Here is a 27,053-nt window from a genome sequence, read left to right on the forward strand (position 1 = left end):
TGGCCCAATCACCCCCAACTGCCCTCCCCTGCTGGCCTGATCTCGCCCCTAACTGCCCTTCTCTGCCGGCCTGATCACCTACAACTGCCCTCCCCTGCTGGCCATCTTGTGGTGACCATCTTGTGGTGGCCATCTTGTGATGGCCATCTTGTGACAACATCACGCAACGCCACCTAGGCTTTTATTATATAGGATAATAAACCATATTATAAAATAATTATTTGTGCTGTTGATGTTTGTGGTTATGATATTTCAAGCAATATATATGTTGAAGATTTTCTGTCTCATTCATGGAAATAAAGTTTCCTCTAGAACATATTTAAAATATTAATTTTAAATTCTTACTTCCAGAGGTCAGACAAATATGTTCTTTTCTTATCATATTTTTGGCTTTCTGACAGATTTATAAAAACAGGTCCAATGAGCACAAGATGGTTCCTAAAGTTTAATTTATACTTGACAGCATCAAAATGAATTGAGGTGAAGAATGCATTTGTATACTCAAGAAATTTAAGCCAAAGGTATTTTTTTTTAAAAAGAATATGACATTGTATTTATAAAATATGTTGCTCCAGATAGGAGAAAAGATCTATGCAAGGTGAATATTAGTAACCCTTTATTTCATTAAATCTCATAAACTTTTTAAAGGGGATAGAAACAAAATTTCGAAACACTCTTCTTATAACATCTTAGAAGTTCTAAATCTCTCTCTCTTAAATGCTCAGGAAAAAAATGTTGCCTAAAACCATTACTTATGTGAGATCTGCAAAGAAACGAATAATTTCAGGTTGCAAACTTTATTTAGAGTTAAGTAAAAAAGCATTTTTTTATTTTTAAAAATATTTTTATTGATTTTAGGGAGTGAGGGGAAGGAAGTGGGAGAGAGAAAGAGAGAGAGAGAGAAATATCAATTGGTTGCCTCCCAGGAATATTCCAACCGGAGATCGAACCCACAACCTAAGTATGTGTGCCCTGACAGGGAATCAAACCAGAGACCATTCAGTGCACAGGATGATACTCAACCAACTGAGCCTGAGCAGCCAGGGCTATCCTGAAGTTTTAAATCATTATCTGTATGTTTTAAATATTAAGGTATTTATACTAAATGTTCTTTTTAAAACACAGTATCATTTGGCATCTGTGAATTTTAAAGAGCATTGCATTTCTTATTCTTTGAAAGGTTATTCTTAAGAAGAATCTTTTTTTTTCCTCATTATTTTGTTGGTGTTTCAGAGTCCAGGAAAAATGCTATTATAAAAATACATTGCCTTATGAACTGGTTTTATTTGTTTTGTGCTGATGTAGCAAAAATCAAATCAGCTTACAAGCCTCAGCATTTTGACACAATAAACAATGCTAAACATTGACATCCTAAATCCATTCGCTGTAACATAGAAAGAAAATTGTCTTTAATGTGGGCACAAAAGATAAAAAGAAGAAAAAGAAAAAAGAAAAGAAATTGTTTTGAGTGTTCGGTGTGATGAGATTCAGTTGCATGAGGAAATACTATGATTTTGTTTAGAAAATTTTAAATACGCTATTCCTCTGAAGGGCTTTGACTTTCATATGCATTCCAAGCAATGTCTCTGAAATGTCATTTAATTTATGTCCTTTACATTACCTGTCTAAATTACTATGCATGGCATAACTCTAAGGATACTTAGAAAGGCTTTACATTTTTGCCAAAGAAGTAATTTTATTATATAAGTAAAATTCTTCTATAAAACCATGATGTCACAAATCCTATCATCATTTTTCTCTTTACAAATCTACCTTCACTGGTAATTCTTTTCTTACCAGTGAAATTTCTCATCTGTGAAATTAAGGAGTAAAACAAAATGCTCTTTAATTTAATTTGTACTAATTTAATATTTCTTTTACTTGACCACTCTATGTGAGCACCTATGCTCTAATTTGTCATCATCTCATTTCTCTCCTTACAGAGAATGATATTATTTCAGTAGAGGCCCGGTGCATGAATTTGTGCACCAGTGGGGTCCCTCAGCATGGCCTGCAGGGATCCGGGGAGGAGCTGCTCCCACTCATCCTGGCCCTGTTCATCCTGGTCAGCTGAGTGGGGCTCCCACTGTGGGAGTGCACTGACCACCAGGGGGCAGCTTCTGCATTGAGTGTCTGCCCCTTGGTGGTCACTGCATGTCATAGCGACCAGTCGGACGGCCACTTAGGCTTTCATATATAGATGTTTAGCTTATTACCTAACGTTGATTTTTCATATTTCTCTTAAATAATATGTTTCTTCTGGAAAGACTTTGTAATCAATTTGGCAGCAGCAATGCACAGGGCCAAGCTATATCCCAAATTCTGAGTCATTGCTGGTGTTCTGCCTTGGTCCTCACTTCTTTGCATATTTTAGCTCAGCAGCTTAAGTTTCTGCCCATGATTTTATCACATCCCTTAACAGTGATCAGTGCTATTTCATTGACTGAAACTAACCATAGTGATAGGAGATTGAGCACAACATAGTACAGGTGGTTCTCTCAACATGTCCTATCTTCCACCAACAAACTTTTGTTCACATTGCAACTTGATATGTCCTTTCTTCAAAGTTTACATATAATTTTCATACCCAACATGTTCATATTTGATTAATTATATTTGTATTTATCTCATTCCTGACTTTAAATGCATTTCTATTCCTAATCTTTAATTTGTACAGTTCCATCATCTTAGAGATCCTATTAGTTTATTTTGCTATGAAGACATTCAACAATTTTCTATTTTGTTAAAAAGAAATCTATCTGAGGTTTCTTAATTCCTCATTTCCTTACACAATAGATTAGTGTAAAATATAATTATACATGTGTTTAATAATAAATATTTTGAACTCAGAAGTCAAGCCAAATTACAGTATTTTAAATCCTCTTTTATTCCACTTGTGACTCACCTTAGTAGAAATGTTAAATTATTGATTGTTCTTTCTATCTCAAGCATGTTAAATCTTTTTTTCCCTCAAAATCCCCCATTGTTGTTTAAACATGCTCAAATCTCTTCAATCCTTGAAAATCTTACTTAAACCAAAATATTATATGCACTGCCCTGTATCTCCTCTTCTTCAGTGACCTACTTTCTGATTTTTTCTCTTTTTTGGCAGTTACTGGTTTCATTTTACTTTCCCATTCTTTAATCTATTTCAATGTTATTTCTAAGTGCTTCACTCCACTAAATTAACTTTTGCTAAAATAATCAAGGAACTCTGTTGCCAAATCCAAAGATATTATTCCATTCTCATTGTATGCATTTTTTTTTTTTTTTTGGCAAATCACTACAGGTCACAACTTCCGCAATGAATATTCTCTTGCCTTCCCCTATTGACCCCCAGCTCAGCCTCCCCCACAGGCCTTCACTACACTATTCTCCGTGTCCATGGGTTATGTCTATGTGCACATAAGTTCTTTGGTTAATCTCTTCCTGCTCCCCACTCCCCTTTCCTCTGAGATTCTTCGTCAGTCTATTCCATGATTCTATGTCTATGGATCTGTTTTGTTCAGCAGTTTATTTTGTTCATTAGATTCCACATATGAGTGAGATCGTCTGATACTTGCCTTCCTCTGACTGACTTATTTCATTTAGCATAACACTGTCCAGGTCCCTCCATGCTGTCTCAAAGGGTAAGAGATCCGTCTCTTTTACTCGTTTTATGTCTCACTTGCAGGCTCAGTCTTCTCTGCCAGCCATTGTTCAAAATTGTGCAAAGCTTCACCCTAGGACTCGCCTTCCTCTATGACCATTTTCTCCTCCATCTGCTACTTTGTCTTCTGTATCCAGGAGGACTCCAAGATCTATATATTTTGTCTTGAATTTTCCACTGAACCCTAAACTTACATATCTAACTTCACATAACTGATCCATTTAGATGTTCCTTAGGTGTCTCTAACTTAATATATGTTATCTTTCCTCTCAAATACTTACTTAACTTTCTTTCTGGTTCTCTCTCTCTCTCTCTCTCTCTCTCTCTCTCTCTCTCTCTCTCTCTCTGTCTCTCTCCCCATGACCCAAGTTTAATCAGAAAGCAAGGAATTAACCTAAATCTCTTCTTTACTTCCTATATTCCAATAATGACCACACACACACCTTGAATACTTACATACTTACATTTCTTTCTATTTCCCACACTACTCTCCTAATACATGTACTGTTTCTAACATAGACTATTGCCATGTACTCCTTACATCTAACTTTGCCACTGCTGATCTCCACATAGCAGCCTCAGTGGTCTCACAATGCAAATGTGATTGTATCCTAAATCTGCTTCACACCTGCTTCCACTTCTCACTGCTCCTATGAGAAAGGCAAATATCCATGATCTCCTTGCATGTTAAATTTTTGCAACACCTGGAATCTGGACAACATCTAGAATTGTTTCCAGCATATGTCAGACATTATATCAGAGTAATTCAAGAAACATAATTTAAATAAAAAAGTGACTTGGCCCTGTCAAAGCAAAAATTGCACTGGATAAATTTAAATAGGCATAGAAGACATTAATTGCTAATGTTTTTATAGCTAAACAAAGCGGATAATTTAGGCAATTTATGACCAATACAGATAAAAAATAACTTTTTGTTCACTTTCTCATTTTCTGCTTGGTTTTGGCCACCCATGTTCTGATATTGTATTATCACTCCCGCTAACGATGTTACATTTTCAATTTTCAATTGATGTGTGTACATTTTATCGTCACAAAAAATTTTAGTGTTATCCTTTATTGAATTGTGTTTATCTATTTTCAGTCACAGATTTACTAAACCAAAAACTGCATCCAATTTTTTTTTACCTAAAATAATTGTAATCTGCAGATAAACTATAATTTTGATTTTGTTTGTATTTAATCCTCACTTAATGTAAATATTAGGAAAATTTTTTCTTAACTTTGAAAGGAAATAAACTTGTCCTAACTATTATGTTACTGATTATTAGGATTACAAGTTTGGGCTGCTATTCGAGGTGTTTTCGCTGCTCTCTTTTAGAGTTTGAGCCATTGTCCTGTTAGGATGTTTCAGTTTCCCGGGAGAACGAAGGTTTGCATTTCTTACCTCTCTTAGCCCTAATGCTATACTTGCTTTTATATAGCACTCACACACCTTTACTTTTTGCCTCCAGTAAAATTAGGATTTCTCTTCCCCTTTTATCATTGAAACAGTGTAAGAATTTTTATAAACATCGTTGTGCATATGCCTTTTTATGTTTTTATTAATTTTTAGAGAGAGGGATGAAGGGAGAGGGATAGAGAGAGAGAAAAATCTATGAGAGAGAAACGTCATATATTGGTTGTGTCCCACATGCCCCCCTTCTGGCGACCAAGCCCACAACCCAGGCATGTACCCTTACCAGGAATCTAACCACAATCTCTTGGTTCCTGGGTTGATGCTCAACCACTCCACCACACTGGACGGGCTGCACCTGTGTTTTAGTAGAAGTCATGGTACTATCACATTTATGCCCTGGCCCATATAGGATTAAAAGCATGCTTATGCTGTAAAGAGATTGCGTTTATATTTATTTGAAAATCATTTGGCTGTTTTAGCTTTTAATAACAGTGTAACCAGTATGATGAATGTATTATGTTTATAGCTTCAGTATTGTAATGTATAAGAATTAAACTATGGTAAGGGATTGACAGAAGAGCTTTCCATAAGCAGATACTAACCTTTTTCATGTTTGTGTTGTTCCAGTTCCTTCTGAATAAAACCCATTTCTTTCCCTTAGCAATGAAATCCTAGTAAAGCCCACTGAGAATTTGCAGTTGCATATAAAAACTATTCAATTTTATTGGTCCAGAAATCTTTAGTTTGTTAATGGACCTAAATGATAGATTTTCTGTTGTCCAGAGGCAGGCTGTGTCTCAGTGGAAATGTAGTCATTCTTATTTGTAACATCCTTATTTGTAGTGAATTACTTGCATCTCTTTAACCTGTATCTTTGAGTATCCTTGAGGGTTGACATAACATCTGTCTTACAGTCAACCAAATTGGGAAAAATAACCTCTTGAAGTTTTACAGTGTCAATCGGTATCCAGTGTCTGTCTCTATCAAATTAATGTTACTGTAATGTGGAAAGACAAAATTATACACATGAGGCACTCATGTGAGCTATAAGCACAAAAGACCCTCCTTATTAATCTTGTTTATTTTCCTTTTTATTACCTTCTGTGATTTTCAACTTGTGCATTTTTGTGCATTGGGACACAGTTGAAATATTTGTTAAATAAATCTGTACTATTCCTGGAAATATATGAGGAATTGCTATGAGAAAAATTTTATACAGATTTTGATTTTCTGTTTAGATGTTACTATTATTAATAATACAATTAAAGGTAGTATGAGTAAAGTAAATATAGTCAGTCCATCTTAATATTGTAGGATCACACGGAAACTAAGGATTGTCTTTCTTATGTGTTTTATTTTCCCCCCAGAAATCAAAAATCTCCACGTATGACAAAATGTGGGCCTTTATGAGTAGCAGGAGGCAGTCAGTGCTCGTCAAAAGTAATGAAGAAGGAATCCAGCGAGTCCTCACCTCTGATTATGCTTTCCTAATGGAGTCAACAACCATCGAATTTGTTACCCAGCGGAACTGCAACCTGACACAGATTGGTGGCCTTATAGACTCCAAAGGTTATGGCGTTGGCACCCCCATGGGTATGTTTTATGTCAGCCACTTGTTCTTTGCTCATTAATCTTAGTTGCTGTGAGAAGGGGATAAAAATGGTGCCTCCATAGACCATTATGAGTTTTGTTTTTTATGAATGCATCTTGCTACATTCTGTTACTGTGGAAAATCAGGGAAGCAATTTAGACATCTGCTTCTAAATGGATAAGTAACAAAAGAAAATTTTATTTCTACTAAAATGATCAGTAGGCATTTTTACTGAATCAATGTTGAAAAATCCTCCAGCATCCCCCTAAAAGTCCTTTTCAATCTGACATTTTAAAGAAATGTTTTACAGATAAAATGAAGCTTTCGCAACTTTATTTTTTTTTTCAAATTTGTGGCTTATGTGTGTTGTATTTGAGTTAGAAAGTTAATGAAAAGAATGAGCAACAAATAGTTTAGTTGAATATTTATTTTTAAGAGAAGATACATATAGTAAATTATTCCTGTAACATAGCTAGAATATTTGACAAGCAGGATTCATTATTTTTAATATTCCCTTTCTTCCATCTGACAAAATTATTTTTAATAATAATTATGAAATAAAATAAAATAAATTGCCAGAAAAGACAAAAACTAAAATTTTGTTTTATTTAACTTCATATCTATATATATATATATCTTTATGTATGTATATATATATAGATATATATATATATCTTTATGTATGTGTGTGTATATATATATATATATATATACATAAAGATATATATATATAGATAGAGAGGGAGAGGCAAAAGTATGTTTATAGTTATAAATACATAAAACAGAGTTTATTCTTGTATTATAATTTATTAGTTATTGTATTATTTTCTATATGAACATATAACAGGACCTGCAGTCTTTGGGACCTAAGTTATTATTTGTTGAACAAATGAATTCTACATCAATACATATGATGGAATAGCAAGATTTATAAACAGAAAAAAATAACTTTTAGAGCTAGCCATCTTATATTATTAAGTATGATGACCTCATTAAACTAAGTTGAGTAATGCAGGGTAGTGAGAATTGAGTAAGATTTGGGGAGGATGTAAAAGGACCTTGAAGTATAGTACATATATTTTTCAGGAATAGTTACATAATAGAACTCATAATTTCCAAATTTCTAAAATAAGTAAATTTGACCTATACTTAATATAAAACTTTAAACTGGAGGGTTTTTTTATTTGCTTATTTGTTTTGTAAATACAATGTACCAGTGTACTATCTTGCTTTGAGGAAATGTTTGGTAAAGATAAATCAAAATAGTATATTATAAAAATCTCAAAAAACAACTGGGATATTTCAGATATGAGAACTATTTTAAAAAGAAAGATAATAGTTGGATTAGTTGTAAGGAAGCTCTTTGTTATAGTTTATTGCAACCATATATAGAACAAACTTTGATCTCTCCTTGCCCTTGGCCCTGTTTAGTAAAAGTTATTGACTTAGCAAGAAAACATAAAACAATTCAAAATAATACATATAAAGTTTATTTTAATGTAACTTTAAATTGAGGAAAATACTGGGGACAGCCCTTGGAATTTCTATTTCCTCTATTAAATTTACAGATATGATGAGAACAAAACAAACTATAAGCCTTAGGATGTAGGTTTTTTTTCCTTTTATTTGTTCAACTTGGCTAATAGATCAATTATTTACTTCTGAAGGAAGCTGAGTTATTTTGGAAAATATTTATTGATATTAACAAGGTCACTTTCATGAGAAACTTATAAAAATCAAGTTGGATTATATATCTGAGTGGAATTATTTTTTTTTGTAGTTTGTAGATTAGTGTGATATAATAGTGTAATAAATTGGTGTTTTGATTAAAATTATTTTTAAAAATTAGGCAATAGCACATGATACATTTCTAACTTTTATAAGGACCTTGTTGTAATTTTAATGTAAATTTATCAGCACATACAAATAAAAATTTAAAAGGTCTGAATAACACTGTGACTTAGCAAATATGTAGATGAGGAATAATATTATAGAGCATTCTTCTTTATTCATTGCCAAATAATGTTGACTTTAAATTTTTTAATGTCACATTATTACTAAAAAGTTATTTAATGAATTTAACATATATTTTGTTTTTAGATTAAATTAGATAAAATTGAACACTATAATATAATTTTAAAGGAATGAATACTCAAATCACTCTCTTGTAGGTATCACAATATACTTTTTATTTCTCTAGTTCAGATAACATTTCTTCTCTTTGACCTGATAGCATTAAGTTCTTAATGTCAGTGAACTACACTTCATTCATTCATAATATGACATAAATCTAAAATTATTTTGGGTTCTGGCTCAGTTGGTTGGAGCATCATCCTGTGCACCAGAATTTCATTGGTTCAATTCTGGGCATGTCAGGTACCTAGGTTGCAGATTCATTCCCAGTCGGGGAGCATATAGGAGGCAACCAATCAATCTCTCTCTCTCCTCTCTCTCTCTCTCTCTCTCTCTCTCTCTCTCTCTCTCCCTCCCTCTCTCTCTCCTTCCTCCCTTTCTGAAAAATCAATAAATTATTTAAAAAATTAATTAACATAAAATAAAATTATTTTAACTCAATACATTATGAGTGAATGGTAACTCATATAACTTCATCAAAGAATTTTATTTGGGGGAATAAAATTTCACATTTTATTCCCCAAATACATTACTTCTGAGAAAAAGATGTTAGGCACTAATTTATTATTTGCTATGTCATACCACTGATAGAAATATGGCTTCATGAGTTATTTATATTTATTTAGTCACTAATAAACACAATGACATGCAATTCTAGTACTTGAGTGAGATTCTGATTTACCAAAACTTTCAACTAACATCATAGTCTGCATTTCTCAGCTAGTTAACTAGTATTTATCTTTTATGTCATCATTGTTCAAGTATACTGGAGGTTATTTATAATATGTTATATTTATTTAGTTTTAAATTTTTGTTAATTATAAGGAAAAAATAAACAAAATAAAATGCATTTAGTAGTGAGCAAATTTTTATTGGAGGATCTCAATCATTTGCTGCAAGAGTTAATGAGATAAATATATTCAAAGGGTAATATGGTAATATGGGACCAATCTCTGGAAATTTAGATCATTACCAGAAAATCCCCAAGAGTTTGTGCTTATATCTGCAGGAGCCATAATCCATAATGAAAATTTTAGCTATACTAATATTATAAATGTGATCAAAGAGAGGAACTCCCTTTGTTTATAGAATAGCTCAGATTTTCCAATGTCATAGGGGCACATGTAGTTAAGCACAGGAGGTTAAAATATAAAATACTATGTCTTTGGTGTGGGAAATCATAAATATTTCAAAAATTATACATATTTTTTCTCCTAAAAGTCCATGCATCTTCTTAGCACGCTAAGCCTCCTCCTGTGTGATTCATCTTTAGAAGCCCACCATCACCACTCATCACTCTGAGTGTGATGATGACTGACCAGTGTGTAGTGAAATTGCTGAATGACTCAGATATAAGCTATTTAATTAGGGAAGCTCTCTATACACAAAAATACCTTAGCAGAGCTATCAACAATAATGTGAAGATAAACGCTAAATAAGCATAAGCTGCTTTAATTAAGCTTGGCTGACATTAAATCTCTTTCATAATTTTCCTGACTACAGCAATGTTGTTTTAATGTGGTATCTACTGAAGGTTGAGTTTTGAAGTTGTAGGTGTTCTTACTCATAATATGTTATTTGAACTTCCTATTTCATTCAAAAGAATTAAGAAATGGTGGTTCCATTGGTTAGCACATAGTCCCCTACACGAAAAGGTTACAGATTGGATTTTCCCAGTTGGGCGTGTATGGGAGGCAGCTGATAGATGTTTCAATCTCTCTTTCTCTCTCTCTCTCTTTGTCTCTCTTCCTCTCCCCCCTCCCCCTTTAAATCAATAAAAACATATCCTCGAGTGAGGATTTAAAAATAATTAAGAAAACAACAACAACAAAACACTGGATGGGGTAAAGCCAAAAACAGAAAATCACAGCAGTTTTCATTAAGGGCTATTTAAAATGTGTGCACAGTTGCAATCTTGCCTCTGAATTCACTGTAGGTGATAATCTCCTTACCCAAACAGGGAGCATTTCTACTTTAATAGCATTTTCGACTATATTGCCTCCCTTCTGACTGCTCATACTAAAAGCCTTTTTGGCTTCTCTCTTTCGAATGTTGAGTGCATATTGCACTTTGAGGACTAGGCAGACTCAGCAGTCCATGAGCTGGTAGGAAAGCAGTAGTATAGAAGAAAATCCATTAGGGCCAGTTTGTGTTGTTTTGCTTTGCTGTGTTCACTTTGGTAGAAATATTGTAAAGCAACTGAAGGGTCTCATTAAAACTATTTTACTTTAACAATAAGCTAGCAGCACCCTTCATTCTTTTTTAGTTCCTCACAACTTTAATAACATAAGTGAATTATGTGTCAGCAGAGAAGGGGATTGAGAAAATTGTATTCATGTTTCTCCATATTGTCAATGATGCTAAAGTTTTCTGTGATCGCATTTGTTCGTATTTTACTTGTGGGGTTAAATTAATAGGATGTTTCAAACAGTCGGTGAGTATTTCAGTGAACAAAATCCAAAGTGGCAATGTAAACATGAATGTAGTAAGTTGAATATATTTATAATGCCTTTAAATGATAAGGTTGAATTTCAAAGACAATTTATCACATACGAAATTGCTATATATACTTTTATTTCTATCATATTTACTGTCTATATCATAAAAGGCCTGTGGTCATGGGCATCACGACCAAACAACCGGTCACCAGGAGGTGCATGGAGCACCTCTTGCAGGCTGGGACTTATGGCGAGGCGGGGCCCACGCGGCCTGTGGCGGGAGGCATGGCGCGTGGGGGAAGGGCACCAGCTGGGAGCATCACAGGGCACCGGCAGTGTCCATGGAGCATGCGAGGCATGGCAGAGCAGCAGACACGGCCCTGATGGCAAGCTAGGCCTCGGGGGCCCTACACGTGCACTATTTAATTGTGTGCTGGGCCTCTAGTTTAATTATAAATAGGAAGGTACATTCTTATTTCATAATTAGATTTTAATGTTACCTTTATAAACTGTTTTCTAACATTTTATATTAAGAAATACAGAATAGATCCTCAAGCAACTTTCATCTCATTATAATGCCCTTACACATAATCAACCTAAAGTAAAGAAAACAAAAAAGCCACAATAGGTTATATCATTGACTCTTTATGGTAGAAGTATACCAGTTTGACACAGAAACAATTTGAAATGTTTGTTTCTTTACTTTTATTTTCTAATGTTAAATGTGTAAGATCTCACTGATTCTTTTTTCTCGTTATTTGATGAAGTAAAAGATGTAGAAATAGTACTAAGGGAGTCATGACCCTAATGGATTATTTCCTAGACTGATGCTTTCCTACCAGCTCATGTTGTTTGTTTAAAGCATATGCCCGTGTTTATAACAATAGAAATCAGCATGAGAAGCATGTTTTCCTCATTTTGCTCACCATCCATTTCTAGGATTCCCAATTCATCATATAATAAGTACTGTAATACTCATCATTATAGATGCATAAAATTGCCAGCCTTCAGTTCTCCAGCTTTACTGAAGTGAATGAATGCATTTATCTTCATTAGTTGGACATAATGCACAAAGATTGATGCAAATTATTCATTTTTTTCTGCAGGTCAAACCTTCCATTAAAATGAATTCTATTTTTTCATTGCACAAGTTAGCACACTTTTAATGTTGGTGATGTGATTTTGAAGGCTAAATTGATATCTAATAATTCTCAGAGCCTGAATTAAACAACAAAAAAGTCAAATTACACCTGTAGAAGCTGTATATTCCTCCCATAGTTGTTAAAGTCTACATTTCAAGTCACAGAAAACAGATGAGCCTCAGTAAGCTATGCCTACTCAACAGACATCATGAATCATGAACTGACTTTGTATGTTAGAATCTAGAAAGCTTCCAGTGGGAATTTGATGAATTGTGAGCAGCTTTCATTAATATTGTAAATGCTGACCAAATGGTATGCAAATAATGCATAGAGATAATTTTCATGAAAACAGTTCAGATAGATTTTATATGCAAACATTCAATTAATGAATTTATTTAGTAAGCATCTTATGTTGATTAGTCCAAGGTCATGGGTTCAAATTCTATTATAGATGAGCTATCCAGATTGACTATGTCAGACTGTCATCCTTTAGTTAGCAGGACTAAGTAAGATCAATAAGTAACACTTGTTAGAAAAAATGAGTCAAAGCATAGAGTTAAATTTTGTAATTACTAAATTACAAAGACAAATGCCTTGCATCTGCTGGCACTTATGTGAAAGGAATTTTCTCAAATACTCTGTGGCCTTTGCAGTCAGATGACTTATGTATAAACTAGAGGCCCGGTGCATGAAATACGTGCACGGGTAGGGTCCGTAGGCCTGGCCAGCGATCAGGGCCAATTGGGCCTTCCTTCCCCTGGCTGCCAGCTGCCGGCCAGGGCCTTCCTTCATTCTGCACCACAACCTGGTGGTCAGGGCACGTCATAGCAAGCAATCGAACTCCCAAGGGGACAATTTGCATATTAGCCTTTTATTATATAGGATACAACTTCTATCTCTGTATCCCAGGTGTTCTGGGTACAGTTACTGATCCTTCCTTAGATTCAGAGTCTTCATCTGTAAATTGGTAGAATTATGTCTATATAATTTGAATGTGATAAGAATTAAACATATTATACTTATAGTATTTGGATCAGAACGTATGTGTCACAAAGAATTCCAAAAGACTACCTTGAAGAACTGTTTTATTTTTTAATATATTTTTATTGATTTCAGAGAGGAAGAGAGAGGGAGAGAGAAAGAGCGATACATCAATGGTGAGAGAGAATCATTGATTGGCTGCCTCCTGCAAGCTCACTACTGGGGATGGAGCCCACAACACAGGTATGTGCCCTTGACCAGAATGGGACCCAGGACACCTCAGTCTGCAGGCTGACACTATCCACTGAGCCAAACCAGCTAGGGCCTAAAGAAATGTTTCATAATAATTGAAAGGATGTATTTGTGGTTTTAAGTTATTTGTATCATACTCTTTTTGCTTTCTATTTTTATATATTCAGAATATTGAATATATTGTAGATAAAGTGGACTGTTAATATCACCCGTTCCTAACCAGTTAGAAGGCTTTTCCTTTGGAACCTAACTAGGGTTTTACCATCAGCCAATAGACATATTGTAGATAGTTAACCATAATTTAGGGGGAAGTGATTATCTACTTTACAAACATAAGACAAGTCCTATTATAGGTCATTATCTAAATAAGTAAAGTGAAGTTTTTCCTTTTTTAAAAGTTTCCTGAGTGTTTACTAAACAGAGTCTAAGAGGTTTTCATAGAAGGTTATCTCTGGAGACATAAACGCTTCCTTTGTATTTGGTCAATCTATAAGAAACTTTATCACTCTTCAACCTGCTTAGCTCTGTAAAATAATGAATACAAAATATTGGTACACATCATTCCCTTTCTTGAGAGACAAATGTGGAAAAACAAATATAACACAAAACAGGGGAAGTACAACATAAACAAGCACCCTGTTATATAATACAGGGTCGCAGATTGGTAGAGTTCATTGAGGACCAAAGCCGTCAGACCAAATTTTAAAAAAGCACTTGATCATCCAATTTTTATAATTCATTTATTAAAATTTAATATTGGATTTGAAATGAAAATAAGTATAGTTAGAAAAGTATTCCTGACATTGTATGCTTACTACTAGTCAAATGATTACTCTGCAAATGAAAAATTGTAATAAAGGAAGGGTTTCCAGGATAAAACTATTTCTATTTTCATGCTTAGCATCTGAGAATATCCAGGGGAAAAATGTGACTACAAATCTTCTTCACCAGCCACTTTTAACTAATACATATGGAATAGGTCAAAACCAGCGAACAAAGTTTACTTTTTCATTATATGCTGATAACATTCACGCTTCCTATTCTATTTTTTATGTGAGCTAAGGGATATTCAGAATATGAATAAAAGGCAACTGGATAAAACACTCTATAATTTGATTATTTTTATTGATACATTTGCATGCTTCATATAAGCATCTCCCTTTGTGATCTTAAATACTTGAATATTCTCCTGAGAATTGTGCAACTAGACCTTTCATTAGAATGTATTTACATTACTTTTCCTTGAGGTCATAAAGACATTGCATTTTGAGGTCTACAACAGAGGAAAAAACACAACCTCTATCTAATTTAAGCCAGTTTTTTATTTTGAATATAGTTACTTAAGTTTAAAATTTACTATCTCTACAATGTCCTTAGTGGTATATGACTTGATATCTATATCTATATCTATATCTATATCTATATCTATATCTATATCTATATCTATATCTATATCTATATCTATATCTATATTTTATCTATATCTAATCTATATATCTATATCTATATCTATATCTATATCTATATCTATATCTATATCTATATCTATACCTATCTATATCTACATCTATACCTATCTATATATATGTATATATTAGAGGCCCAGTGCATGAAATCGTGCATTGGTGGGGGTGTCCCTCATCCAGCCTGCACCCTCTCCAATCTGGGACCCTGAGGGGGATGTCCGACTGCCCATTTAGACCGGATCCCTCTCACAATCTGGGACTGCTGGCTCACAGTCCTGCCTGCCTGCCTGCCTGCCTGATTGACCCTAACTGCTTCTGTCTGCCAGCCTGATCACCACCTAACCACTCCCCTGCCAGCCTCATCGCTCCCAACTGTCCACCCCTGCTGGCTCAGTCACCCCCAACTGCCATCCCCTGCCATCCTGGTTGCCCCTAACTGCCCTCTCCTTCTTGCCCAATTGCCCCCAATGCCCTCCCCTGCTGGCCTGGTCACCCCTAACTGCCCTCCCCTGCCAGCCTGGTTGCCCCTAACTGCCCTCCCCTGCAGGCCTGGTCACTCCTAACTGCCCTCCCTTCCCTGCAGGCATGGTCCCCCCTAACTGCCCTCCCCAGCTGGCCTGGTCACCCCTAACTGCCCTCCCCTGCTGGCCTTGTCGCCCCTAACTGCCCTCCCTTCCCTGCAGGCCTGGTTCCTCCCAACTGCCCTCCCCTGCAGGCATGGTCTCCCCCAACTGCCCTACCCTGCTGGCCTGGTCACCCCTAACTGCCCTCCCTTGCAGGCCTGGTCACCCCCAGCTGCCCTCCCCTGCAGACCTGGTTGTCCCCCAACTGCCCTCCCTTCCATGCAGGCCTGGTCCCCCCCCCCACTTCCCTCCCTCCCCTGCAGGCCTGATTGCCCACAACTGCCCTCCCCTGCCTGCCATCATGTGGTGGCCATCTTGTGACCACATGAGGGTGGCCATCTTGTGTGAGGTCATGATGGTCAATTTGCATATTACCTCTTTATTGTATAGGATATTTGCTCCCAAAAACTGTATAGTACCCACTTTGTGGGGTGTTTTTTTTTTTTTGTTTTTGTTTTTTACCTCTTTTCTCTCATTTCCACATTTATGGTGGCATTTATATTTAATTTTATTTCACTATGACTCTAATATCTTATACCTAATTCTATTCTTTATATCTAGAAAAAATGAAAGAGGTAGGTTAGGGATGCTCTCATTATTATTTTCCTTTCCTGTATAGAACTTCCTAAAACAGGAATCCATATATAGAGAAAAAAACAGGGGGTGTGGGGGAGGACACAAAAGGCGGCCAAGGAGAAAAAAGAATTATTGTCCCTACCATTATTTTTAAAGTAATGCAAGTTTTTTTGTGGATCTACTCATAAGACTAAGATAATTCATTCTGTTAGATGGTTTCTATAATATTGTGCTCTTTATTACTACAACAGTCCTCATATATGCAAAAAGTTGTTCAATTTTTGTTGTTGCAATGAAAACTAGAAAGGTAGGGCTCATGTTATGACATTCACCATTATATGCCTAGCATCTAGCATCTGTGCTAAGTAATATTTGTGCATGTAATAATTAATAATAAAAAACAACACATGATTCAGACATAATCCGTGCCCTCATGACCCTCAAATCAGCATCTAATAGGGAAAGAGATATAGAAGAACATTGGAATATGATTAACCAAATGCTGTACTAGAGTATTGACAATGTGATATGGCACCAAAGAAGTGGGATTCCGTATGTCTCTGTGACAGTCAAGGATAAATATGCCAAGTAGCAGAAGTTTACCTGGAGGAAGAGAAGTTCAACCAGAACATTGGAGGAAGTACGAAAGCAGAGCTGATTAGGCAATGGAAAATACAACTAATTTTATTGCTGTCAGGTTAGGTAAATAAGAGGAAAAGCATAAAATCAGAGAACAACCCTCTGGTAGGTTGAAGAAATGAATTGCTGGACATATTTAGGAATTAGTTTTTTACTCTATAGCTTTAGGGCATCATTGAAAAATTTTAAGCAAAGAAATGATGTTCATAGATTTCCAATGTGGAAAGATTTCTAGGATCATTGAGATTGGATCGCTTTTATCTGTCATTTACCATTCTGTAATTAAAATGTTATGAGTTGATAAGTTGTTTTCAAAATAAGACTACTCTTGTTTTACTCTTAGGATTGTCACTCATGAATTTTTTAGACTGTCAAATTGAGGGTTTTCGATGAGTGCCTTCAAAAGAAAATACAAGGAGTTATGACTACAACTCCACACTAGTTTAGTTATTGTCTAACAGGGAGTCAGAAATGGGCCTCAGGAAGTGATTAGTTGCTACACATATTAAATGCTTCTTGAAATAAATATAATTATCAGATAAAGATGAAATAAAGATCTAGATATGGTTTGGATTCATAAGAAATGACTGAAGATAAAATTGTAAATATGCATAACCAATTATTTAGAACTTAAAATCTTATTTTATGCATGTATTCATTCAACAAATATTGTCCTACTGTGTGACAGGTGTTATACTAAGAAAGAAGATACAGCCCCTGCCTTTATGGAATTTGCATTCTATTAGGGCAGTGGTCGGCAAACTGTGGCTCGTGAACCACATGCGGCTCTTTGGCCCCTTGAGTGTGGCTCTTCCACAAAATACCATGTGCAGGTGCGCACGTACAGTGCGATTGAAACTTCATGTCTTATGCACAGAAGTCGATGTTCGGCTCTCAAAAGAAATTTCAATCATACTGTTGATATTTGGCTCTGTTGACCAATGAGTTTGCCGACCACTGTATTAGGGTAATGAGCATTAATCAAGTAATTACAGACATTATTTTTTAGTTACTTATTAAGTTATCTGGAGGAATAGAGCAATGATGCTATGTTATTGTATAACTGCATTATTGACTGAATAAAACATAAAACTGGAAATATAGAGAAATAAAATTGAATTTGAAATGTAAATATAAAATTTTTTTTAGTACTTCCTAAAAACAAATATGGGAGAGAAAGTGCCCTGAGAGCTAATAAAACTCATCTTCTGCAATGGAAAAGGCTCCAAGAAAATGTAGTCTGGCTCCAACTTTATTAGAAGATTGTATCATGAAAAGGATGGTAAAAAAAAGATAAAGCTCTAAAAGCATCCAAATATGCTATGCATTTAGGGCACCCAGAACTCATCACAAAATAAAAAACCAGGGAGCCATTTTATAAAATGTAATATTGCCAGAACATTGTAATAATGGAATAGAATAATGTAATTCTATCTAATAAAGAGGGGATATACAAATTGACTCTCATGCCATCACAAAGATGGTGGCGCCCACAGTGGAGGCCAGGTTCCTCTAACAAGCCTTAACATGCAATCACCAGGGACCTGAGGCTGCGTGGCGCTGGGCCAGGGCAGGGGACCTGAAGTTGTGCCCCCCGTCCAGTGGGGCTTCACAGGGCACCTGAGACTGTGCTCCCTGCCCCGGCGCTGGGCTGGGGGACCTCAGGCCACACAACCCGCCCAGCAGGGCTTGATGGGGGACCTCACGCCGCATCCCCTGCCTGGCAGGGCTTGACAAGGGACCTCAAAGCATGCTCCCCACCCCAGCCCAGGCTGGGGGACTTCAGGCCATGCTCCCCACCCCGGTCCTGGGCTGGGGGACCTAAGGTCGTGCCCCCGCCATGGCACCAGGCCAGGGGACCTGAGGCTGTGCCCCCCACCCAGCGGGGCTTGATGGGGGACCTGAGGCTGCACCCCCCCGCCCGATGGGCTTCAAGGGGGTGGGGCCAGCTGGGTTTGGATCTCACCCAAAGGGGGTGGGGCCAGAATGGTCTGGGTCTCGTGTGATTTCAAGGCACACACTGGAGGGCAGGGACTTGACTCTGGGTCCCGCAGTGCGCTCCAGACTCTGACAGGAGGAAGATTTTCATATACATTTTACTAATTTTCTTTCATCTCTGATATTTCTATTATAGAGAAAGGGCAAATAGCAATATTAAAATATTTCCTCTAATTCCCTTTTAATGTGCATGAATTTCATGCACTGGGCCACTAGTATTACATAATAATATAACAATGTAAGAATTGAAGATGATGGTTCCAGCAGACATACTCAGGTCTTTTGGGCTACTAGATCTTTTACATATGAAGTCACTGACCAAAGGAAATCACTGACTGTTGATATAAATACAAATAATTTATAAATGTATTTGACCATCTAACCTATTATAGATGGTCAGTACTAGACATGTCAACTAAATCTGCTTATGGACTCTTTTTATTTTATTTAATTTAATAACACAAGAAAATGTCCAATATCAGAAGTTCTACCTTGACATATTTTGGTTATATCATAATTAATATATTATACTTTATTCAATATCTCATTCAAAAAGCATTTGTTGAATGATTAATGTGTGATAGGCAACATGTTAGATACTGGATGAAATAATGTGAATAATGGATGATTGATTACCTATAACTGACATGTAGCCTAGTTTTAAGGGCTTCAAGTTTTAGGTAAATGTTTTAGAAACATTTATTAGACTCAATTTTTTGAGACAAGATAAATAATTAAGAAATTATTCAAGTTCTTGAGGCCAGTCTTTGAGATACTATATCCTTAGTGAACATGGTATAGTCTCATACCCACAAAACATGTAAATTACCATATTTTAGAAAGTTCACAATATCTTGAAGTATGAGGAACTGGAAGAAACCTAAAATTATGAGTACTCTCTTTCATAGAAATATCTTCCCAGGCCCAAAGAGAGCAACTAATTCTGTCATACACAGAATGTGCTATCATTACGATGATATCAATAACTATCCCAGTGGTCAGCAAACTCATTAGTCAACAGAGCCAAATATCAACAGTACAATGATTGAAATTTCTTTTGAGAGCCAAATTTTTCAACTTAAACTTCTTCTAATGCCACTTCTTCAAAATAGACTCACCCAGGCCATGGTATTTTGTGGAAGAGCCACACTCAAGGGGCCAAAGAGACACATGTGGCTCGCAAGCTGCAGTTTGCCAACCATGGAACTATCCTAATATATAAAAACCCAGGGTCCGTAATATCCAAAATGACCAAAGGCTCGACTGACCGGAAGTCAGTGCCGGGTTGCTGTGGTGACCCAGTACTGACTGCCACTGCTGCGGGCACCCCGACCCAGCACTGACTGCCGAGGGGGCTGCAGGTCAGGCCCAAAGAGAGGCCTGGAGAGAGAAGCAGGGTCTGATTCATAGCCTCCGTGGCAGCTGTTGATCAGCACTTGCTTCTCTCTTTTTCTCCGGGCCTGACCAGCAGTGGCGCCTCTCTTTTTCTTGGGCCTCCGCTGTGACTGCTGACCAGCCCTGCCTCTCTGATCAGACTGGCATAGAAACCGACCAGTCAGAACCAAATCTGGGTGAAGTGTGAGGAGCCAATGGCTGCCTAGGAGGCAGAGATTTTGATGCTGACTGGCATAGAAACTGACGAATCAGAACAAAATCTAGGTGAAGTGCAAAGGCAGAACCTAAGGTGGGGGATGAGGAGGGGTTTTAAGGGCAACAGCTGTTTGGAGTAAGGTGTAAGAAAGCAGTTCAATTTTTTAATGACCGGGTTTAGCAGTATAGGGCATATGGCTGGCTATCAGTCCAGATATAGGGATTATGTATTTTTGTCTGCCAAAAGCATCTCCTCCTGATTAAAAAGGCTTTTCCCCCCTGATTTAAGCAATCCTATCCTATATAATATATATATATATATATATATATATATATATATATATATACTACTTAAAGGGTAATATGCTAATTAGACTGGGTCAACTGCCATCTTCCGGACGTCCGACTTCCTTCTGGACAAAGCATTGTGCTGGGAGCTGAGGCAGAGGACATTAAGGGCAATCAGGCTGGCAGGGGAGGGCAGTTGGGGATTAGATCAGGCCGGCAAGGGAGGGCAGTTAGGGTGATCAGGCAGGCAGGCAGAGGGGTTAGGGGCAATCAGGCAAGCAGGGGAGGGCAGTTAGGGGCGATCAGGCAGGCAGGAAGGTGAGAGGTTAGGAGCCAGTGGTCCCAGATTGCGAGACCTGTGGGATCGGGCCTAAACCAGCAGTCAGACATCCCCCAAAGGGTCCCCTATTGGAGAGGGTGCAGGCTGGGCTGAGTGGAACCCGCCCCCCCCCCCCCACCATGCATGACTTTGGTGCACGGGTCACTAATGAAATATAAAACAAAGAAAACTAAAGCTCTTTAGAAGGTATACTGAGAGGATTATGAAAAGCAGCAATACTTAAATAAAATTTTAACAATATATTTAAAGGATGTGGGTGCTATTAGAAGAAACAAAGGGTTGTGCATTTAAAAAAATTTTTAATTGGTTTCAGCAATTTTGGTATACAAATATATTTAAGTAACTTTTATAACTCTTTAAAAGAGACTTCAAAGCCAGGCGTGATGACCTGTTTTAAGGCAATCAGTGTGATGTGAATTCTTATGAGCTGATGTTTCATGAAGCATATGGAGCTACAGAGGATGAAGAACATATAAAATTTTAACTTAATGATCTTTAATAATGTGTAAATTCAAAGTCAGGGTGGAAGATGTCTAGGCAAGGATCAGCAGGAAGATCTAAAAAGGAACTATTTTTCCCCCCGAGAGAACTGATGTGGTAACAGTAGTAATTATTGTTATTGAAGGCAGTGCTTTTCAAATCAAGGTTAAAATCAAGTAATTGATGGAAACTTTAATATACGCAAAGGAAATAATTATTCCCCTAAAAATAAATTTAAGCATTTTAAACAAGTTTTCTTCTTCTTTTTCTTTTTTTCCTTTTATTCCTTTAATGGAGATTTATTTTGGTAGTGTATAATGTGAATTTTCAAGAGATGTATTTGTTATGGAGTATTCTTCAAGCTTTGTGACCAAGGAATCCTTTAAAAATGAGACACAGATGTACATTTCCCATAAAGAGAAGAGTGTGGGGAAAACCCAGTTTTAGAAACACTGGTATAATGGGTTTTAGAAAAATATATTTATAGAAAGCAAGAATGATTTTGTTTCCTATCTTTGCAATTGATTAAAGCATGCAGAAGCCTGATTTTAAAGAAATTTTTGACAGGATGGATGGGAGATTGCCAGTATATGTGATTTTAGCATAATTCACTAAAGAATGATAAGTATTAGACCACTTGCTGTGCAACCTTTAAAGAAAAGCTTTTAATCAATCAATAAGCGTTCCCAAGAATTAAATGTAATGCTGACCTCATTTACTTCGTAATTTCTGTATTATCTAGATGTATGGAAATAGGACAAAAATGTTGGTATATACTTAAAATTGTTAGTTTGTAAAGAGTATGAAAAAGATAATCAAATAAGCATATCAATGTATTGTGTTTAGTAGACTTAGTCTTAGAACTAAGAATGCATAATAGCCCTAGCTGGTTTCGCTCAGTGGATAGGGTGTTGGCATGTGGACTGAAGGGCTTTGGGTTCAATTCTGATCAAGGTCACATGCCCAGGTTTCGGGCAGAATCCCCAATGGGGGGCATGCAGGATGCAGCTGATCAGTGATTCTCTTTCATCATTGATGTTTCAGTCTCTCCTTTCCCTTCCTCTCTAAAATCAATAAAAGATATATATATATTATACTAGTAGCCCATTTGCAGGAAGAATCCTGCAAGCGGCCCCTGCCACTGCATGCGCTGCCGCTGCCGCTGCCGTTGCGGCCGCAGTGCCTGCACCCGAGCGCAGCTGCCGCCCACCCCTCCCCACCCCGCCCCACCCTGCCCCGCCTGGGCTTTCCCTCTGGCAGCCACCTTGCTTTCCGCTTTTCCTCCCTCTTCCTTCTAAGTTGTCTTCAGTCTTCACTCCTCCCTCCCTCAGTGTATGCAAATTAACCGCCATCTTAGCTTGGGTAATTTGCATACTCGCCCTGATTGGCTGGTGGGCGTGGCTTGGGCATTGCGAAGGTGCGGTCAATTTGCATATTTGTCTATTATTAGGTAGGATATATATATGTATATGTGTGTATGTGTGTGTGTGTGTGTATGTGTGTGTGTGTATATATATATGTATATGATAATTTATTTTAAAAAGAATGCGTAATGATATGGGCCTTCTAGTCTACAAGTAAACACTTTAGAATAGTAGAAATGAAGGGGAGGAAGGGTGAGAGAGATAGGAGAGGAGAGATGGAAGGGAGGGGGAAAAGAAAGCTCTGAAATATTTGGTGAGATTTGTATTAATTGTGTATAATAATAACAGTTTATTTTTCTAAGGAATCCTTTAAAAATGAAACCAAGTTTTATTCCTAACTGCCTCTATGCCACCTTAGAGTTCTCATTTTGAACCCCAGGTTATATGCACCTGACATGTCAAGGGGCTTCACTAAGCAGTAATCATATGAAGGTGTCTTCTCTCTCTCTCTCTCTCTCTCTCTCTCTCTCCATCTCTCCATCCCTCCCTCCCCACCTTTGTTGTAAACTAGGACCTTTTTTATTTGGTAAATGGGATCTTTTGCCAACTTGTAAAAAGGCCATTTTAAAACCATAATAGTTCCTTACTGTCAATATAAACCATATGTTTAAATAACCAAATAAAGTCTCATTGCATTTGAGACGATAAAATAACCAAAATTAAGAGATTGCATAGTGAAAAATCGAAGGGCAGGATTTAGCTGTGAGGGGTGTTTGGCTTATCCTGTATGATTTTTTTTTAAAAAAAATGATTTATTCATCAACATTGAATGAGAGAATTTTAGACAAAATATTTCATGCAATCTCACAAAAACATTAAAATACCTGACAATTCTGTGTTGAAATTCCCACAGAGTTTTAATAAAACTGGAACTGAAAGTTATCTTTCTACATTGGATGTTGCAATGTTCCAGGTATTTTTGCCTCACCTCCTTCTTCACTCAGTCATGGCGATCTGTCTGCCCCCTTAGCATTTGTGAATTGACTGCTAGGTGTGCAATATATATTATGATGGGCATATTTAAAATTTTCTTGGTAGTTTTCTAATCGAACTTGCAAAAAATGCACACACCCCGCCCCTGGAGGCAGCCTTACCGTGTAAAACCCCAGCTTCTCTCAGTTGCTGGTTAGTGCTGCCTTGATTCTTTGCTTGCCAGCATCTGGACTGAGGCTGAGCTGTGACTTGGGCGAAACACATAAGCTCTATCTGTCTAACTAATGGCTGTTCGCTTTATTAGAGCTAAGCGCATGGCTGCTCATGTCACAAGGATGATGAAAGATGCTTTTGTCTTTGATCTCAATATGTCCTTGAGATTTTTCAACTATATGAGATTTCAGTCCATGTTTGACTCCAACTAGTATCTATACAGAAATGCCTTCCAAAGAACATCAAATAATGTACCAAAGAATTAATACTTCATTGTTGAATTCTTGTTTTTTTTTTAAGGCCTGGTGGGGGGCAGGTGCCAGGTGGAGGGGTCAATGGGGAAAAAAGGTGACATCTGTAATACTTTCAACATTAAAGACGAATAAGTAAAAATAAGATAAAAATAGTTACTTAAACTACTAGTAAACGACAGAATCACAAAACATGATAACACTTTACTGTCATTGATTGTACGCCTTATATTATTCCATCCTGATAAAAACCTCAAAATTAAGTATATTAACATTGTAGCTTTGATTCAAATGAAATGCCATTTCCACATTATTACATTTACACTGGGAAACAGGTGTGGCAAGGTTTACCAGGAATGGGAAATGTTTATACATACAAGTGCTGGGAATAAGAAGCTCAGCTAGAAAGAGCAAAATTTACCCACCATTTCTTAAAAAAAATTGGTTGCTTTTATTTATCTGTGCCTTATTTTGAGAATTCAGTGAGGAATATTGTATTTGAAGACATTAGAAGAAACATCCCAATGCAGTTCAGTGTATATGGTGAGTTGGCAATAAAACAATAGTCTTGCAGTATCTCTCAGGATGAGAAATATGCTGGATCAAAACATTACTTAGCTGGATCAAGAATTTTTCATATTTGAAAGTTTACTTTTCAAATCATTATCCACCAAAATGTTGCTTATAATTGTACTTCCAGAAAAGAAGCCACATTTTATACTAGCCACATGTGGCCCTTTTTGCCAGTACTATTAGCACAAAATTTGTTTGAGATGCTATATTGAAATTGAAAGATATCCTATATAATAAAAGGGTAATATGCAAATTGACCCTAATGGCGGAACAACCGGTCGCTATGACATGCACTGACCACCAGGGGCATACACTCAACGCAGGAGCTGCCCCCTGGTGGTCAGTGTGCTTCCACAGGGGGAACTCCACTCAGCCGCAAGCCGGGCTTACAGCTGCGAGCGCCACGGCAGTGGCAGGAGCCTCTCCTGCCTCCTCCTGGGCTGCCAGAGGGATGTCTGACTGCCAGTGTAGGCCCGATCCCCCGGGGGGAGTGGCCTAAGCTGGCAGGTGGACATCCCCTGAGGGGTCCTGGACTGTGAGAGGGCACAGGCCTGGCTGAGGGATCCCCCTGAGTGCCCGAATTTTCGTGTACTGGGCCTCTAGTATTTGATAAACTATAATTCTGCTTAAAATGGATTTCCCCCTCAGTCAGATATTTACTTTGCAAGAAGTATACATGGTTAATAAGTATGATAATGTAGAGTAAATGTGATCTTAAAGCTGGTGCTAGACTAGAATTAGTGAATTAATGAAAACTAGATATCTAAACAAGATGGCTTTAATTCATGGTTTTTAAAAACATGTGAGAGAGACCAATAGCTCCAGGTTGTCACTCTTATATTATGTTAGTGGTGCCTCAATATTGTACTCCTTACCATAGGAAACATTTGTTGAGAGCCTATGATGTGAGAAAAGACTGAGAATTAAGATAGATTATACAAATGATAGATAGATAGATCGATAGATAGATAGATAGATAGATAGATAGATAGATGATAGATAGATAGATAGATAGATAGATAGATAGATAGATAGATAGATCCTCTATTCCAAAGAGTTGTAATCTATTTAGGAAAATAGGTCACATTTTGAAAGGTAGATAGTAATAATACTAGGTGACCTAAGCTGAGTGTCCAGTGAGTGATCAACGTAGGAAATTCTACAGGCTGGGGTAGTAATCCCTTGATATTTGAAGTGACTGAGGGGCAGAATTTAAACTGAACATTCCCATCAGAGTAGTATTTGAAAGAGCACAGGAAAGAAACTGAGAAGCAGGACTTCCCCTGCTATTACTGAAATATTTGAGTTCTAATCATAGGAAAGAATAATGCACCTTTTTTAGGAAAGCTGTGAAAAATGTTATATAGAAACCTTGTACTTAAAACATTTCTTCTGAGTAGGTTAAGAATTATGTTTGTTTATTTTAAATAGCTATTTCTTTATACCTATCAGGATGGATTTGGTAGATTTTCACTTCAACTTTTTTAACAGTCTACATACTTTCTATGATTCTCCTTGTCTTTCTACTTTTAACTAGCATATTCTTGCTAAATGAATAATGCTGAATTAGTCTATTACATTCATCAAGTAAAAATAAAAACAATGTATATAGTGATATCCCTTATAAGGCAGGAAAGTTTCCTGACCTGGTTTGTGATTGTTCTTAGCAGAAATAGGTATAGTTGTAGGTATATTTAAATCAAATCAAAATCACAGCAACATTGACTGCAAACTGAAATTAGTATTTTTCTGTAGCAGATTAAACTTTAGAAATAGGCTATTGCTGGGTGGGAGAAAGCAGTAAGACCAATCCCTTGGGACAGATATTAAAAGATATATATAGCCCTAACTGGTTTGGCTCAATGGATAGAGCATCGACCTGTGGACTGAATGGTCCAGGGTTTGATTCCAGTCAAGGGCATGTACCTTGGTTGCAGCCTCGATCCTCAGTAGGGGGCATGCAGAAGGCAGCTGATCGATGTTTCTGTGCCATTGATGTTTCTAACTCTATCCTTCTCCCTTCCTCTCCGTAAAAAATCAATAAAAAATACATTTA

General features: G+C 36.8%; 1 protein-coding gene across 2 annotated transcripts in view; it reads left to right on the top strand.

Moving 5' to 3' along the window:
• Positions 1-27,053, top strand: part of GRIK2 (glutamate ionotropic receptor kainate type subunit 2) — a 571,111-nt gene that overhangs the window by 529,549 nt on the left and 14,509 nt on the right. For both annotated transcript variants that reach the window (XM_054722387.1, XM_054722388.1), the window contains exon 14: positions 6,434-6,659. In XM_054722387.1, coding sequence (XP_054578362.1) covers positions 6,434-6,659 — 226 coding nt within the window. The remainder of the gene's footprint in view (positions 1-6,433; positions 6,660-27,053) is intronic.

The sequence above is a fragment of the Eptesicus fuscus genome, chromosome 10, assembly GCF_027574615.1.
Source record: "Eptesicus fuscus isolate TK198812 chromosome 10, DD_ASM_mEF_20220401, whole genome shotgun sequence".
NCBI lineage: Eukaryota > Metazoa > Chordata > Mammalia > Chiroptera > Vespertilionidae > Eptesicus > Eptesicus fuscus.